This window comes from Anser brachyrhynchus (genome assembly GCF_964034855.1).
Source record: "Anser brachyrhynchus genome assembly, chromosome: 8".
NCBI classification, from domain to species: domain Eukaryota; kingdom Metazoa; phylum Chordata; class Aves; order Anseriformes; family Anatidae; genus Anser; species Anser brachyrhynchus.
Genome location: NC_137702.1, coordinates 30,449,865 through 30,467,425, shown reverse-complemented (window position 1 = coordinate 30,467,425; position 17,561 = coordinate 30,449,865). Strand labels below are relative to the sequence as shown.

At 36.0% G+C, this 17,561-nt stretch overlaps 1 protein-coding gene and 1 long non-coding RNA gene across 8 annotated transcripts in view; one reads left to right on the top strand and one right to left on the bottom strand.

Moving 5' to 3' along the window:
- DPYD (dihydropyrimidine dehydrogenase) overlaps positions 1-17,561 on the bottom strand; it is a 352,451-nt gene that overhangs the window by 183,959 nt on the left and 150,931 nt on the right. For all 7 annotated transcript variants that reach the window (XM_080603522.1, XM_080603523.1, XM_080603524.1 and 4 more), the window contains one exon: positions 1,114-1,221. In XM_080603522.1, the coding sequence (XP_080459648.1) occupies positions 1,114-1,221 (108 nt within the window). The remainder of the gene's footprint in view (positions 1-1,113; positions 1,222-17,561) is intronic.
- Positions 1,236-17,561, top strand: part of LOC308199397 — a 36,554-nt gene continuing 20,228 nt past the window's right edge. Inside the window, exon 1 of the long non-coding RNA XR_013954606.1 lies at positions 1,236-17,557. This is a non-coding gene — a long non-coding RNA (uncharacterized lncRNA). The remainder of the gene's footprint in view (positions 17,558-17,561) is intronic.

Genomic DNA, 17,561 nt, shown 5'->3' with positions numbered 1-17,561 from the left:
ATCAAAACAGCAGAGAGATGGGACAGATGGGATGCTGAATTTCCTTTCCTAAATATTTTGCATAAAATGGGGTAATAAACTTCACTTTTATATGCAGAATAATTTGCCGCCAGAGACATATTCTTTAACTCATGGTTTATGGAAAGTCTACTAAATAAACAGACAACCTTATTTGATGCTAAAAGAAGTTTCTGAATGGACAGAAGAAACACGGTTTGTAGATTAAAGTGGTTAAATATGTAGTCGTGCATACAAGACCACACAGTGCACTAAGTATATGCTCAGAAAACAGTATATGGAATTTCTTTTATTTTTAATCACCACATTGGGGAATCTAGACTGTGAGTGAGCATGGCATATAAATCACAAGTTTCATGTCATCCACTCATCCAGAGTTTATGACATCACATTCAGGGCCCCTGAAAGCATCTACAACCCCTGGGTAGCAAACAGCCAAGTCTGCATTCAAAACAAATATGTAAAAGCATAAAACGAGGCTGAATTTGATGCCTATGAACTGGCATCACTGACTTCAAGCATACTACTGTTGTCCTGAGACTGTGAAGTTTTTGAGAAAAGAACTAGTGCTCCCTTAAATGTGCCTGTAAAACATGCAGCACACGACTGACTTGGGATCACAGTGCTACAAGTAAAAACAATTATCAACAACATACAAAGCAGCTGTTTATACGGGCCAACAAAATAATATCAGGTCATTTCAAGATTTTCATCTTATATTAAAGAATCTTATATAAGATTTTCATCTTATATTTGCTGTGTTATTTATATCAAGATAATTTATACAAATGAGAACCTTGTGACATCTTTTGAATATAATTCAACATAACAAACAAGTTTTTGTGGGTAATAAATTGCCATGTACTTGATTTTTATATATGACTATTTGCTTTACAGTCTCCATGACTGACTTTCCTCAATGCACAGTCCTGAAGTTGCAGCTCACCAAGAAAAACTTTGGCCCGCACCATTTCATTAGGAGGTGCTTCATAACTGGATGTGATGCTGTATAACCATCTGTGTATTTTGATATCTCAAGAATTGCTAATGACTTACTACTGAATATGGCTATAACAAAAACACAGTATCACCCACCTGGTTTACTTGCCATAGCTACCAACGGTAGGAAGTCTTTAGATGTGTAAAATCCTTGATCCATTCTCAGCCCTTGGAATATACTGTCTCTGTTTGATTCTGGTAAACCTGAAATAGACATTTTAAGGCAGATCAGAACTGCAAGGGAAATTTCAATGACAAATATATATTTTATATTACATGCACATTCTCAAAAATGTCAACAACACAAGCAGTCTAACAAAACTTCAGATGTTCCCTAAAACATCAAAAATGACTGTAGTTTCATGTTTGTAGTCAGTAACTTACATAATGGGTGATCTGTTAATAGTACTGGCACTTGAAAACAGAGTTTGTTGGTTAACCTGTGCACTCAGATTAACTCAAAATAAATGCAAAGAAGAAGGTTAGAGAGAATAGGATATACAGGGTGCAGAAGCAGAGAAGCTACTGGGGAAGGGGTAACTCTGGTAAGCTTCTCCTGTATCACTTTCCTTTCACACACATGTAACTCTTACTGCTGTGAACTGTTTTTCTTCCCTTTGTTTTGAGGCATTTTTCAAGACATCTAGTTTGCAGGTAACACAAATGAGGCAATAATGAACAGCTTAGCTGATGAGGAGTGGGGCATGAGTGGCAATGCTGTTAACGTGTCTTATTTGTGAGTCCTTATATGTCATCACTTTTACGTGTTCCTGACTGTTTTCTCAAAACCCTGAAGACCTTATTGGCTGACGTTTATTTATAGTTATTAATAGCACAAATTTATAGAGAAGCCATGGGATACAGATAGTGACAGGCTTCACAACCAACAATAGCAACAAATACCTTTCAATTACAAAAAGGCAAAAGGCATCTTCCGGTTATTAAAAACTATCTTTACATTGCTGTTTATACATTTGGACAGCACAGAAAGTCTAGCCAGCACAGAAGTTTAAACATTTTTTTTCATGCAAATGAAATAATCTATCGGGGCATTTTCAACAGGGCCTCAACTTTCATATTTAAATCTAAAATAAAACCACACATATTATCATGAAAGTATGCAAATTAATAATTGCATACTGAAGTGGAATTAATGTCAACAATTTTTCTAAGAAAACACACTACCTCTAAGGAGTCCTTAGATCATGTAGGCAGAACTGGAACACGCAAAGTAATGTGTTCCCTCCATTCCTAGGCACAGATGGCAGCAGAATGACCTTTCACCTCTTGGAGATATATTGGTTGCAGGTGGAAAACCCCAATAGTATCATGTTAGCATCAACAACAAAGCAGGACTGCACTTTGAGGAATGCTATTCCAAGTAGGAAAGGTTTAAGGCCTTTTTATATTTCTGAAGCAGCACAAAGTTGCCTCATTACATCAGAGTATCAGGACTCAGTCATAGAACCCTTCAGATTTTCTCATGAGTCACCTGATATGGGGGAAGCTTCTCAAACCTCTACAGCCCTGAATGAAGTTACTATAAGAGAAGAAGAATAAAAAAAAAAAAAAAGTATATTTAGTTTCAATAGCTTCAGTGAAGAAAAGGAAAGCAGGCCTCAGTGAATTGAAAAGGCTTACAAAGCAAAAAGCAAATGAAAAAAATGCTGAAATTTTTGCATTTCAAATACCTCACAGTTTTTGAGCACTTTTCTTGATCTCTGTTAATAAACAAAACAATGAATCAATTGCTGAACACCTGACTATCAAAACACTTCTGAGCATTAGCTGGATATTGAGAAAAATAAGGTTAGAAGATATTAGCACATGCTGAACTTCAAGACCTTCGAATGCTGTACTTCCTGGGTAGACTGGAATATCAGCTAATGAAGAATGAATAACGGATATTTTAAGATTCTGCCAGAAATACTTTGTACTATTGAAAGTATTGAAAGTATAACATGCAAAATGCATATGTATAATATACATGCAAAATTATACTTAAAAACTGCATAGGTCTTCCTCTAAGTATGTATATATTGCTAAATTATCTATGACAAGAATACCTTGAGAAAAGCTCTCCATGACTGCTTACAGGCAGAGGACAGCAGTGCACTTATTTCAGTTGACATAAACATAGACCAGCTCAGTGGCCTCAGTTTATTCTTGGGACAAAACACTTTTGCCATTATTGACAGGTGCAAGATGAATTAAAGATAATTTCCTTTCTATTTTATGGCTATCCCCATTCAAAAACAAAGAGAAACCCATCACAAAAATTTCCTTTTTTTTTTTTTTTTAACATTTCTATCATCTACTGATGAAAATGATTCCATCTCTAAGAACATCAGTAATTTAGCTCTCACTGGTTGAAGAGAGAGCAGAATTAAGAGACTGTTGTGATGTTCATGGTTCAGGTTCATCATAGGCTCAATGCCACGGAAAACAAAGGATTTATATTACAAATGCATTGGATCCAATATTGTTCACTCTGGCTAGTATGACCAAAAAGAAGTTTAAGAGGTAGTCGGTAAACATGGCATTTTCTGCTATTTTCTCATACTACTTTCATTTTGCTGAAAACTCCATGAAAATCAATTTTGCAATATTTATAGGAATTGTAGGGAAATTTCATCTTCTTCCTATACATACCTGGCACAATTTCACTCTCTTTACTAAGCACCCACTGGAAGATATACTGGATGCTGATGTTTCTCCCTTCACTGTTTAGTATTTGCCCTTACAATGATTGCATTTAGTTCTGTTAAAACAGGAATATTAAGTACTTCTTAAAGCCACTAAGCTAGCTAAGAGGCAGAGAGACACAAAGAGATCAAGAATTGATAAGATCCACTTTAGAGAGATAACTTTCATAATAAACAGCCACCCTACAGAAGTATGCTTTACAGATGGATCAAATATTGATAAAATAGCCAACAGCCTCTCAGGAGAGAGAGGGTTTGATGAAAAACAGCTTCAGAGGAAAAATTCAGTTTTGTGCAAACAGTTTTAGAAAAAGAAATAAATTAAAAAGCAATAACAAAAAACAGTTATATATGGACCTATAATTTAGGTCAAAATAGTGAACCAAGAGAAATACCCTTTGAAGAAGAATCAGAGAGAACCTTTAGCAAAAGGGAGTTCACACACTAATACAAATTAGCCAGGAGCCACCTCAAAAAAAAAACCACATATATATAAAATATATTTTTATATATATATATATATACTTACAAAAACATGAGGTCCCCTAGGTTTCAGGCTAAAATTCTCTGCTCTCCAAATCCACCTGCTAGCCATCTTAAAGGATTTATTTATTTATTACTTGATTTTTCTTGTCCTAAAATAATCTTTCACTATTCCATGTCTCCTGTCTTTAGATAACTCATACCAAAATCTAGTGATAACAATCATTTCCTTCACTAGCGCTAAAGAACAACTTTTGGGCAACCAAAAGGAGGCAGTCTAGAAATACAATTCCACTGCTGGTGTGGCTGGATGGACTCTGCAAATGTAGTCAAGCAGTGGGCTACTACCCGACTACTGGCCTTCTGCAGCCAAAACCCTGGACCTCCTGGAGCCTCAGACCCTTTATGTGCTGATTCCAGGGAAGCAGCTTGTGAAGCGGCTGATACCAAACCACACACGGGCTGGAGGACAATGGCACATACTAAGAACAGAGAAAGAAGAAATACTGTGAAAGTAACAGCTTGCAAGACAGATCTAGTTTAACTTTGCAAAAGCTAATCTAGATAGTCCCAGACTGGGTCAGGTACAGAACTGAAAGCAACTCATCTCCGTTCCTGGCCCTCTGATTTTCTAGGCCCTGCCTTTTGTCTCCAGATGCTCCAGCTCTCTCAGTAAGCATCACACTCTTAGTATGAAGACCTCCCTCTTTCTTTCCTTCCTTGGATCACCACAATCCTTTCTCCAGTGAACCATACCTCAGCACCAATCTCTCAAGTCTGGCCTATTACATACTTTCCAAAGTTATACTAGTGGCTTTGGAAAACACAAGCCTTAACCTTTTTTTTTTTTTAATCCTTTATGTATGTGCATACATATAAACATGAAAATACATATTAGAAGAAACATCTGCTTCCTATCCCTTTACTCTTCATTCTCATAATACTGATATATGTTAATTTTCTTAACTGGAGGTGTCAAGTTCATCATCTCCATTTAAAGAGATACTCTTGTAGATCCTCTTACAATCCCCTAGTCCAAATGAAATATGAATTGCAAAACGATTAGAGTCAATCTGTTAGATACACATGGCAATATAGAAGAGTGATGCATACACAATGTAATGGATTGGCATGCAGAGCAATGCAGCTAGTCCACCTGGTTGCTGCACCAAACAAATCAAGGCATGTCAACACATCAATCAGCTAAGTCAGAAAAGGAAATATATACTGATGCTACTACTGTAACTATTAGCCTGGTCTGGAAAGGAAAACTGAAGTGGGAGTAGCAGCACAGCATGCATCTCTTTCCTATTTTGATCAAATCCCCTCTCCCCCAAAACAGGAATGCCTTCTGAACCTGAAATCATTGTTTGAATTACTTAAATCTGACAAGTTTGGGCAGATTTGCAGTTTCATATGAACTTCTCAGCCAGTCTTAATAACTGACATACAAAATAAGCCATGTTCCCTGGTAAGGGTCAAATGTAGTTTTCATTGGCAGCTGACTGAAAACGAATCTCCAAAAGGAAAAAAAAAAGGAGCTGACGTTGAAGTGTAAATATACTGAAGCCTAGAGCCTAGGGGGGAGAAAACTTACTAGAGCATTGTGAGACTTTCTTTTTTCCCCACACCAGACACCAAAAAATTTCATTTGCTCATTTTCAGTTATGTTACTACAGCATTCTGGAAAAATTTAAGCTGGAATAGGTAAACAAATGAGCAGCTGAGATCTTTCAAGCAATATTACCCCTCTTTGCATTCTTTGCTGTTACTGTCTTGAGAGCGGAGACTTTTCAAGTAGAGAGGTGGCTGAATTGTTTTTACCTAACTGGTAAAATGTAAATGCAGTTTGGCTAAAGCAATTTGTGTTGGAATATACTAAAAACTATTTTTTAAAATCCAAGACTCTCAATTTTAACATTTTTATAATGAAACTTTCCACTTTGTTTCAAAAGGGCATTACATTTACAAATTTATCTAAACTGAATTTGAAAGAAAACAAAGAAAATAAATTTCACTTGCTATGCATATCCCTTTTTCTTCCTTTTTAAACTAGCAAAGCAAAAACATCATCAAACCCAATTCACCAACTTATGTAACTTCTTTGTAAGTGTCTTCATGTCATACAAATATGGAGCATTAGATAGAAATTTATAGGATTAGGGAGGGAGGTTTTTCCACCTTTTGCCATATGTATGAAAAGCTGCTCATGTGTTTCAGAGTTAAATACAATTTTGAGAATTCACATTTACAAGGAAGACTCTGCTAGACAGAAAAACAAAAAATAACAAAGATTCCTCTTCACTACTCATGTTCTGTCCTTCCCACCCTCCACAACAGGGATCTGCTGAGGAAGAGGGGCCCAGGAGATCCTAGGACCCGGCAGAAAGCTGAGCTGTTGGAATCTGAGCACGAGGAGAAAAACACATGAATCGTATAAGAAACTGGATGCAGGCAGAAGAAACGTATAATAAATTGTGCATCTGCTGTAGTGGAGATGCAAGTCTGCTGAAATAATATCTCAGAGGCCAAGCCTAGACAAACTGAGACTGAGCCTGTTAATCAGCATAAGAAACTTGAACACAGCCCAGTAATGAGGCATCACAGGTTCTGCAACAGCAATAGCTCACCTTTGGCAGACAGAAATAGGAATAAGTAGTGCCCATTCATGTGGGCTAAGAAAAGGAGCTATGGAAGGCTGGTGGAGAGAGACTGATACAAAGATAAGAACTAACACGGTCTGATAAGTTTTCATTAATTACAGTTGTTTATATATTTTTGTTATATTCTTTAAAAGATGCACTAAAGTAGATACAAGCCTAACAAATGCTCTCTGAAGGTAAATTTCTAAATCGCAACTTCCCTTCTGAACAAGACCTTTTGAATTAACAATAAAGTCTTAGGTACACATTTTATCCCATCTCCCTGACCTTTTATGCACTGAGTATTCCAACTTGCTCCTTCTGTTCCCATATAAAAATATTCTAGGCGTAACACTTCTGACATCATTTCACACTTGCCCCGAGACTTGCAGCTACAGGTATCAGGGTCAGAGTATGACTACAAAGGTGCACAACGGAGAAGAACACACAGTAAATTCCAAGCAGATAAGCATCCTTTTACACTTCTGAATGCTCTGTTCTTCTTCAACAAGTCTTATTTGTGGTCTGGGGAAATGAAGATCAAAATTGTGTACGTAAAGCAGTTTTATTTTATGTCCCACAATTCGTGAATTGTATAAATTGAACCAGGAGTTTTATGTACATTAAAGTGTTTTTTGTTTGTTTGTTTTTGTTTTGTTTTGAAAGATAATATTGAAATGATAGATTCACATAATTGTCAAATTCACAATTTTCCCATCACATGATAGAACCTATTCATATTCAGTGCTATACACTCTACCTACTTGTTTTTAAGAAGTCACACGTATTCATATCAATACTGATAAAATTACTGTCCATGGATCAATATTAAACAATAATTTAGATGTTAACTATACTGAAAGACACTATACAAACACGGTACTTAAGCTATGCCACATACCTGATTATATTAAACACACCATTAAAATTCATGCTATAACATTCATCAGAAATGGAACAGAAAGCCATTGGTATCTAAAGAGCTACTCTGTACATTTTTAAAGGTTTTATTCTGAAAGACTGAACAACCAGTGAAGTTGCAAATGCTCTGCAGGTGCTCAGCTTCTCTCAAGGTCAGTCCATTAGTCATTAACACATTAGTAAATATGTTCAAGGCTTGTATTTTTAAAGGATCTCTCTCGTTTTGATGAAAGATTTTTTTTTTTTTTAATGGTGGCAGCTTTGTTACTTCCTATTGTGAGGTTCAATAGAGTATGTTTTCTAGGTGGTTGATTTTTTTTTGTTTGCTATGTATGTTGATGGAGATAAGTGTTTTAATTACTTTTTTAATGTCTATGCTTTTGTATTTTCTTTCTCTCTCAGTTTATTTCCTGCTGCTGAGATTACTGCCTCATCTACACAGCAGGTGGCTCTTTCAAATTTGTTTTCCTTGTAAGCCTGGTAGATTTATTTTGTAATATAACTGCTCCTTTTTACTGTTTTTTTTTTTATTAATGATTTCTTTGCTTTGGAATAGGTACACTTGCAAGGTCTGTAAGAGCAATTCCCTAACGATGGGTAAAGGCCTTGTTCATAAAAAAAAAAAAAAAAAAGTAAGGGGAGAAAAGGAAAAGAACTACAAGACACTTGAGTTATCGTTTTCTTATCCTCAAGTTAGAATGAGCACTGCATACAGTAAATGTGAAAGAAGACCCTTCACATCTATCAGCAAGAGCCCTATACAATCGCTGCAGTGCATTCTAAGTTGAACAGCAATGTCCACACCACAATATCTTCTACAAATGTATAAATGAATAAGTAGCTGAACCTGCAAGTAATGCAGTCTATAGGTCTCATACCTTATTTTATTGCTAAATTAGACACAGAGACAAAGATATGAGCTCTTGCAAGCAGTACTGAAAATACAAGAATGAACTAGCCAGGCCAGCAAGAACCAAAACTGTTCTTATAATCTCATTTGTCTTTGAAGCCAGTTGTCCTGTCTCAGTTAGACGTACCCAAAATTTCACAAGACCTAGGTATCAGAAACTGCATACAGGAAGAGCAGACAAAGTCTAGAATCAATCCACCTGAGTGATGGAAACTAGAATTACGACCGTGCAATCAGTGTCGTATGTCTGAGCTTTGATTACAATACACTGCAGCCTCATAGTCTGTCCTCACAGCATTTAGGAGTCCCATGATTAGAATAGCTTGACATCTAACATCAAACAAATGTTCAAAGGTGATTCATAACACTTTAGCCCCATCAAATATAAAGTCCACTCCTAATTCGGTTTTTATCAGCAGCAGCTTTTCTCACGGATTTAGCCTACCTTCCACAGCCTACTTCCAGACTTAATTGCTCTTCTTTATTTTATTATGTACTTGCACTTGGAATATTATTGGGGCAACACTCAAGTGTTAATATGTTCTAGTGAAAATCAACGTTTCCAGATGATTAAACAAAGACCTGAAAAAAACAATGCGGTGATTTTGCAATCATCAATATCTGGCTAAGCATCACAGAGATTTTCAACTTAGTTTGACTGGAGCACTTATCCTCTAAAAGCATTCTTTTAAAATGCATACCTCAGAACTGAAGCATTCAGTACCATTAAGTGTTTTTAAAACATAATTCTTTAAAGGACACTCTAGAAGAAGTGACAGTAAGTTGGACAAAGATATACAGTTTCCTAAATTAAGGAACAGATGGTAATTGTAGCATTTCTTCTCAGGTTGGAAACTGATATTTAATATTGCCCATATTTGAAATAATAGTCACACTGAGGATGCTAGCAAGTTAAATGGTAGTCCTGGTGAAAGGACTTGATGAAATGTGAAGATTATTATGAAGTAAGCCTCATCGCAGAGAAGGACAAATGCAGAAGTCTGCTTACCTGCCCTCTGGTTCTGTTCTGCCTGATACTGTTTATAGTAGGACTTAAAGCACTGAAACAGTTTGCTATGAATCTTGATTTACAGAACATAAGAGTTCTGTAAATTGTAATACAAAGTAACTGAAGAAACATCTGCTGTAAAAAAAATAAAGTGGAATATTGCTGCAAACCTTTCTTATGTCATCCTGGTAACATTTATTATAGCAGCCACAAATCTGAAAAGGTCACTAGCTAAAATGCATTTAGTAGTCTCAGTCAAATCCATCTCTAACATAAGAATGTGCCATTCCACTCAGGAAAAGAGCTTACTCCAGTCTGCTTACAATATAGCTGAATTTGATTTTTAGACCCGACTGGAATTTGGTCACTTCAGGCCACTGGGACAAGCTGTCACTATTCAGGAGCATCCTTGAACTGGCATAGCATGGATTCTGAAGTTTGAGATTTGACATGCTAATGTTGTCAGTTCCTTTCTCTCTTCCTTCTACAAGCATGTTCCTAGCACTAACATGCCAAAGGAAAGACACAGGGGGCTGTGTTTCCTCCAGCCATCAGCCAGATACTATTTGTCAATGTGATGCGCTGCACCACACAGAAAAAAAAAAAAAACCTGGCCCCAAAGGTTCCTCTTGTTCAGTAAATGATGCTGAAGAGAACTGGCCACGATAGCAAGAAGCTCATCTCCTTGGGGACTATCAGTAAACTTGAAGGATACAAAAAAGACAACTGTTTCAGAAACCACGTGTCACAGTAAAGGCATTTTTGCACAGTATAGAAAACGTGTAGATGCACAAGTGAAAGAAAAACAAAATGGATGGAAAAAGGATTTGGGAGCAGCAGACTCCTAAAAATTAAAGAAAATAGAAAATATTACAATAGCTTTTGGTAGTACAAATTGTATTTTTCCCCATGCAAATTCACATAACATGTCAGGTTTACAAGCAATCATGCTGGGACATTGGATTAATAATCAAATGCAAAGCAAATTTACAAAGGGAAAAATCAAATGTTAACATAGAAAAGTATTCTTCATGTTAAGTTTTGATTTAAAAAAAAAAAAAATTGAAAAAAGATCTTGAAAAGCCAAATCAGTAGAAGCTACATATGGTAAGTATGCAGGGAAAGAGTAAAATGAGAACAAATCTGATGGAAAACATCCACAAAGAAAAAGCCACAAATGCTTAGCTGGCATCAGAAAGAAAAATAAATACTAGGCCTCCATGCTGTTGCAAAGCAACAGTTGAAAATCCGTCACAGGCAGCACATTAATCCTTTGGTAATATATGAGGAATAATTAAGTCACATTAATAACCTGGAGTTACACCTTTGGTCAGATCTCAGACACTATACAGCAAAGAACTTGCAGCGAGTTGAGTGAGACACCACCGACGTACTAGATAAAATCTTGTCCTCTACTTTTGATATAATACTAATATAATAGCCAATTGGTCTTGAAGTGTTACAAATATAAAGATTGATTTCTATAATATTGTTTCCCGAAGCTGAAAAAATAGAGCAGGTACGAATCACAGAAATATCTAACTATAGTTATTTCTCCTAAAAAAAAAAAAAAAAAGTTATTTCTCTGCTATTACTTTATTGCATGCTACTTCCATAGCATCCACACTATTTGAATGTAGTGACTATGAAACAATAGGCTGGATCAATTACAGCTTTGTACCCTATGTAGTAACTACATCTATATGAAATACTTGTGAAATTCTACTTATCTAGGCAGAAAATCCCACATGCTAAATATCAGTTTCAAAATATACGACTTTCTGGTTATTCTTATTTTTAAAATGCAATAAGGATTCGTCCAAAGTTTTTCATTTTACTTTTTTTTTCTTTCTTTTTTAATGAACTCGTCTTCACTGTAAAACAGCAATGTCTTCCAAATGCTACTGAATAATTAGTACTCTATCTGAAATTTCAATATAGGAAATAAATATTGTTTCCTAGCTCTCTTTTTTAATATATTATATTGTCTTATCTTAAATCTCAGAATATTAATACAGTGTTTTTTCCACATGGAAGAACAAAAAGATGCTATAAAGCTTATTCAGTAATTACTCCCATATCGTTCCACCTACGCTGCATTTTTGAATCACTTCAGGTAAACCATCTCTACATATATTTTAAAATGATGCCTTGTAAAGAGACTGCTAAACACTATTCATTTTTCCACAGCACAGATCTACAACTGAAAACCTATCATCAGTGCATTCTGATGAAAAGGTAATAATTAAATCTTTTTTTTCCTCTTCTACAGCACATTATTTGACCTATGATAAAACAACCTATCAAATTTCCATTTATTATTTCTACCTGAAGGGCTTTGCCAGCTCACACAAACATAAATCTCCATTTGTCAGATTTAAACTGTACCTGTCCCAGCTGCTATGAGGGTTCATATCTCTTGTCCTTTAAAAATTACCTAATAGCATCAAGCAACACAACCTCCCTCCAGCCTTCGCTGACCCTTGCAATCAATAATATTTGTAACCTGTATGCGCACAGTTAAGTAGAACAGAAGCCATGCACTATCCTAGTTAACCACATTGAGCTGTGATACTACAATCTGCTCCCTCGTGTCTCGCGTGATCAATTTTAATCTCTGGACCAGGAATAAAAGAATTCAGCCCCTTGTTTCCAAATTCATCTGAAAAGGATGTTATAGATTTGTAGGTCTGCACTGGAGTAGTGGATTTAATACAATCAGCAGTTCAAGGAAAGAACACATCTAAGCTATCATTCATTCTCACTATCCTCAGTTTATTTTGGGTCTTCAGAAGACAATACAAAACAGAAAATACACGTGTACTGACTTAAAGAAAGCTCTGTGTTAAAATGCCACCAGGTAACAGTTATTTGTTGCAGCTGTATCCATTATTGCCACTGTGGGTAAGGTGTGGGTCAGTGATTCCATTATGATTACTTTGGTTAAAGTTTATAAATAAACTATCAATATTCTTTCCTTCTGGATAAATGTTGTATAGAGTAAATTAAACAGAAACCTCCTAGAAGTAATAAAGCCTAGTTCTGCTCTGTTAAAGAGAAACAATTATTATGGAAAGAAAGAGCAATTCAGGGTTCTGATGATATTTGTTCTCTCACCTCCAAACTAATTTTATTTAAAAGGAGGAAAATTCGCCAACCAATTAGTCTAATTAGACAAACGTATCTGAATGCAGAACAGGAAAAAAGCAACTTCAGAAAGCTACTGCAGTAGAAAAAGTGCTTTTTGAGTCTGTCACACTATCAGAATACATTTCCAGAGTTCTCGTAACTGCATATTTATAGGCTTGGCTACACTGGCTCCTTGACAGCAGCTCCAATGCAATGAATCATCTATCAAAACATTTGAGAAGACTTTCTTACTCATTTCTTTAAAGCAACCTTCTGAAGAGACACTTTTAACGTTATTATGTTCTAGTGTTCACTATCAATTAAGAAAAATAGCATACAGTTTCATAATTGCAGGTGAATAGTAAGTACGCGTTGTCAGAGGCTTTATCTTCTCAGATTGTCACATGCTGTGTATCAGTACGTAGTACGCTGCAACAAATATGACATTCTTGTAACAGGCTGGAGGGTCAATGAGCTTTCTCACTCAGGTCACTAACCCACTTCACATCAATGTCCTTATCATTAAGTATATATGTATCTGCCTTTCCTTTTAAAAGCAGCTGTAGCAGGGAGTTTTAACACGATATTCTCCTACGCAAGAAGATCATCTGAGAAACATTAGCCAACTGTATAAGTAGCCCTGTGCTATTATATTGGAAATAACTAAGCAAGGGTGTGCTTTTTTTTTTTTTTTTAAACCATTAACTAAATCTGAAATCCTTCCCCAACATCAGCATGTTTTAGAATAAAATTGCACCTAGAATACAAGACAGTCTTTATTAGCTAATTACACCACTCTGGTCAAGTGCCTATATTTTCCTTGGTGTTTCACACACTGCTGACAGAGCACTAAATCCAAAGCTTTGGGCCAGAAAACATAATGCTGTTGAATCCTAGACGCTGTTAGGCTACCATCTGGAAAACAAACAGAGAAATGAAAAATATCTCCAAATGCCTCCTCAGTGCCCAACAGGAAAGAACATGAAGTGAAACTTTGTCACACCAAAGATGATGGATCAGGTACTTGGCTTGTCAGTGCAGAACTCTGCACAGGCATGCACACAAGTACCTTCCTCTTAAACCCATTCTTTTTGTGACTAAGTAAAAACTTGAAAATGGGAAATCTATATTTCTTATATTAAGCAACTAATTTGGTGATACTTGAAGCACCAAAGAGGCATGAGACATGAGGTATGTCCCATTTTAGGCTATGGTGGCCAGATCCAGAGAGACTACTGTTACAGAAAATTAAAACTACATGCTTAAAATAGCCTGCAGGCAATGCTGTGAATACTCCCAAGAGAGTGCATGCTTCCACTGACATGGGCATTTGACCCATGCTAACGTTAGGCCAGGCACACAAACGTATCAAGGAGCGAGCATGAGCCCTTAATGTCTTGGTGCATATTTTTGTGTTTGCAATACTACAGCAGGAAGATTCTCTCCCAGTGGAGTTTCAAGTGGTAACAAAAACAAGAAGCATCTGATCAATAAATAGAAAATCAAGTTACGTTGTCCCCATAGGTCCCTCTAACAAGGACTTCTTTCTGAAATGTTCATGCTTGTCTAATGCTGCTGTTTTTAATCCTTTCACACCAGTGGGTCCTACATGCTTGCATTAGTGCTAATGTAAAGCAAATGAACATTTTATACAAGGATATCCACTCTCCCCAAGTAAAGGGGTTAATACCAAGTAAGCTTTAGGAATGTAAATTATTTTCCCTGTGTGGCTGAAAAACTACATGAGTTATTCATTTAAAAATTATTAGCATATAAAATCATTATTATCTCTGCAGTTAATGTACAGTTCACTGACAACCTTTTGGACCATTACAATTAAGAAAGACAGCATCCCTAATGAAGTTACAAAATACATTGTTTATTAAATAGAAAATTGCATCTTTAATTACTTTAAATATTATAATCCAATGAAAAATTATTTCATAAACCTCAAGACAAATTATGTCAGAGATGGAGTATGCATTTTGTTCCTCTATGAATCCTAAACAGCACTTTCAATTTGCTTACAGGTTTCTGTTGTATGCAAATCTGCTCCTGAAATTGATTTCAAGTGCCTAAATCCAATGCCACTAGCATAAATTTAAGAAGCCATTTATGTTATTCTTTCTTTTTAAAACAGAATTTGTATCAATTGTACAAATTTGCAGTTCTAGTAAATACAGTAAATAAACAAACTTCTAGTTTTCTACTAATTCTCAGGAGGTAAACTTGAGATAGCTTTCTGTGGGGGTCCCAAAGTCAGTCTCGTTGAAATAAAGGCAATTTGGGGATCTACCGTATTTCATTATATCACTGTTCTATTCTGAGCTAGAAGAAAATTTGGTTCAAAACCGTCAAGGGCTTTGAGGATAGACTATAATTCCAACAAGTAAGCTAATTTTAAGTAAATTCCAACTAAGCTAATTTTAAATATTCTGTCTTTTTATAGAAAGTAATCTCTATGCATTGTCAAGATACCTTTTGCTCTGTCCAGTATTAGATGTTTGATGTGCTGGCCGAGATCTAAAAACGCCAAGCTGTCAAATTAGGCCCTTCACTATGCTTTGGATCAAACCCAGACCAAAGTCAGTATAAATATGTGTTGATTTCTGTAGCACAAAGGAGAAATTAATGCAGCCAACTTCACTCACGTCAACACGAACTTGCCATTGAATATTTTGTTTGGAAACCCTACAAGCTACCAGGCTTTCTCAGGCTAATCGATAAATCAGGAAAGCACAGAGATTTTCAATTCCTTTACGCTATAAAACCTGCTGCATTCTGTGTCTTTTTTAGCATAAATATTGCCTGTGCACATCATGAAGACGGACTGATCGCAACCAATTGTTCAGGGTAGTACTATAATAGTAAAACATTTTTTTCTTTTTTTAAACAAGCTTGTTTCACAAGGGGCAATGGTTAATAATCATATTATAAGCTTTATGTAACTATAAAATACATTACATAACTATGAAATTGATAACATTTTTTAGATTTTAAAATTATCTGGAAATTAAATGATAATAAACACGATCACTTGCATAGTTAATACACCAAACTTTGAACATGGCAGCTTGTTCAGAAACATACTTGGCAGGTTTTTGGCTGTACCTGTGTGCCAGAAAAAGAATCCAGCTGGGATATTTAGGCAAGTTGGGTACTGAAAGTCAGAAACATTTGTGAAAACATTCAAAACTAAATTAAGTTTGAAAAAACTTTCCCTGCAAAGATCTAATGTTAACTGTAAAACAGTTAATCGTATTATGGACCAAACCATATACAGCACTTGAAACAAACTCCTTCCTGAGCATGCACCTGGATACCTGTTTTGGGCTTAAGTATCTTTGGGAGTCCATAACTTGCCTACCAAAAGATCTGTCTGGCTTTAGATTACTGACATGCTACTCAGCAGAGACACTGCCTTGGAGGCAAAGGACCTCAGGGGCATGAGGAGATTTTCAGAGCAAGCCTTCTTACATATTCAAGGATGTTCAAAACCTGACTGGATATGGTCCTAGGCAACCTGCTCTAGCTGACCCTGCTTGGAGCTGCAGGGTTAGACTCAATGATTTCCAAAGGTCCCTTCCAACCTCAACTATTCATGATTCTATGAAATACTCCCTGCTGAGGTCCTAAGCCATGGAAAGATTTCTGAAATTTTTATCTGGGATTGGAAAAATCCACTACTACACTTCAGTAAAAGAAAAGTATTCCGTACCAGGGAATATGTGCCAGACATTCACAGAAAATTTCGAGAAATTCACAGGTATGTACAAGTATTCATTTCCACAGGCCTTATATGTTTCTATCAATTACAGAGATCCTGTAGCCAGTGGCAGCATACCAGGAATCAGACCCTTTCTTCATCTACTCATGCTACAAAGAAACAAAGCTCAGGGAAGGTAAGATAGAAAGTAAAACTCTGGAAAGTTAATTTTTGAAACTTTTTCATTCCAAACACCCTTCCATGCTTCCATTTAGTACCATACAGGTTTGCTTGCAGAAATCACATTTTGCCACTCACAGTCCCCTTCCCAGTAACTGATGGAGCTGGGCTTTGCCTTATGCAACAAAAACACTCACTAATCTTTTGAGACAGGAGTGTATGAAATGGCCAAGGACTTTAAATCAAAAACTGATTATAATTATATTCTCAGATGATTTAAGTTATTAGTATTTAAAAGTATATTCTGAAATATCATTACCTATTGTCATTGATATTTGCAACACGTAAGAACAGTAATTCTCAATGTAAATCAGACTATACCTCCGATATCATTTTCTAACAAGTCCCAAGTGATATTGCTTGATACTGGAGCTTCCATAAAGTCCTTGTAAAATTCTCACCCTGCAGATGGAAAATCCTACATTGCACATTTATTGTCCTAATGACAAAACTGTCTTTCAGAAATTCATCAACTCTGTTGTACCAAACCAAGCTTTTCATACCAGTGCTTTAATGATAATTTTTATTAGTTTTGCTCCACATATAAAATCAGACTATGCCTGCTTGAACACTTGCCATAGAATGACTTCAGTTAACTTTAGCAACAACAGTTGTATGAGACTGAAGAGACTGGGATAAACAGAATCCTCTACTAAAACCAAAACAAAGCAGCACAACAGCCTTACCTCTGCCTTCTGATAACTGCTGCTTTATTTCTGATTATAGTACACATGTAAGTAGAAAACAAGAATTCACTTATGTACTCACATACAAAATCAGCTCTGTATGTTAAAGGTAT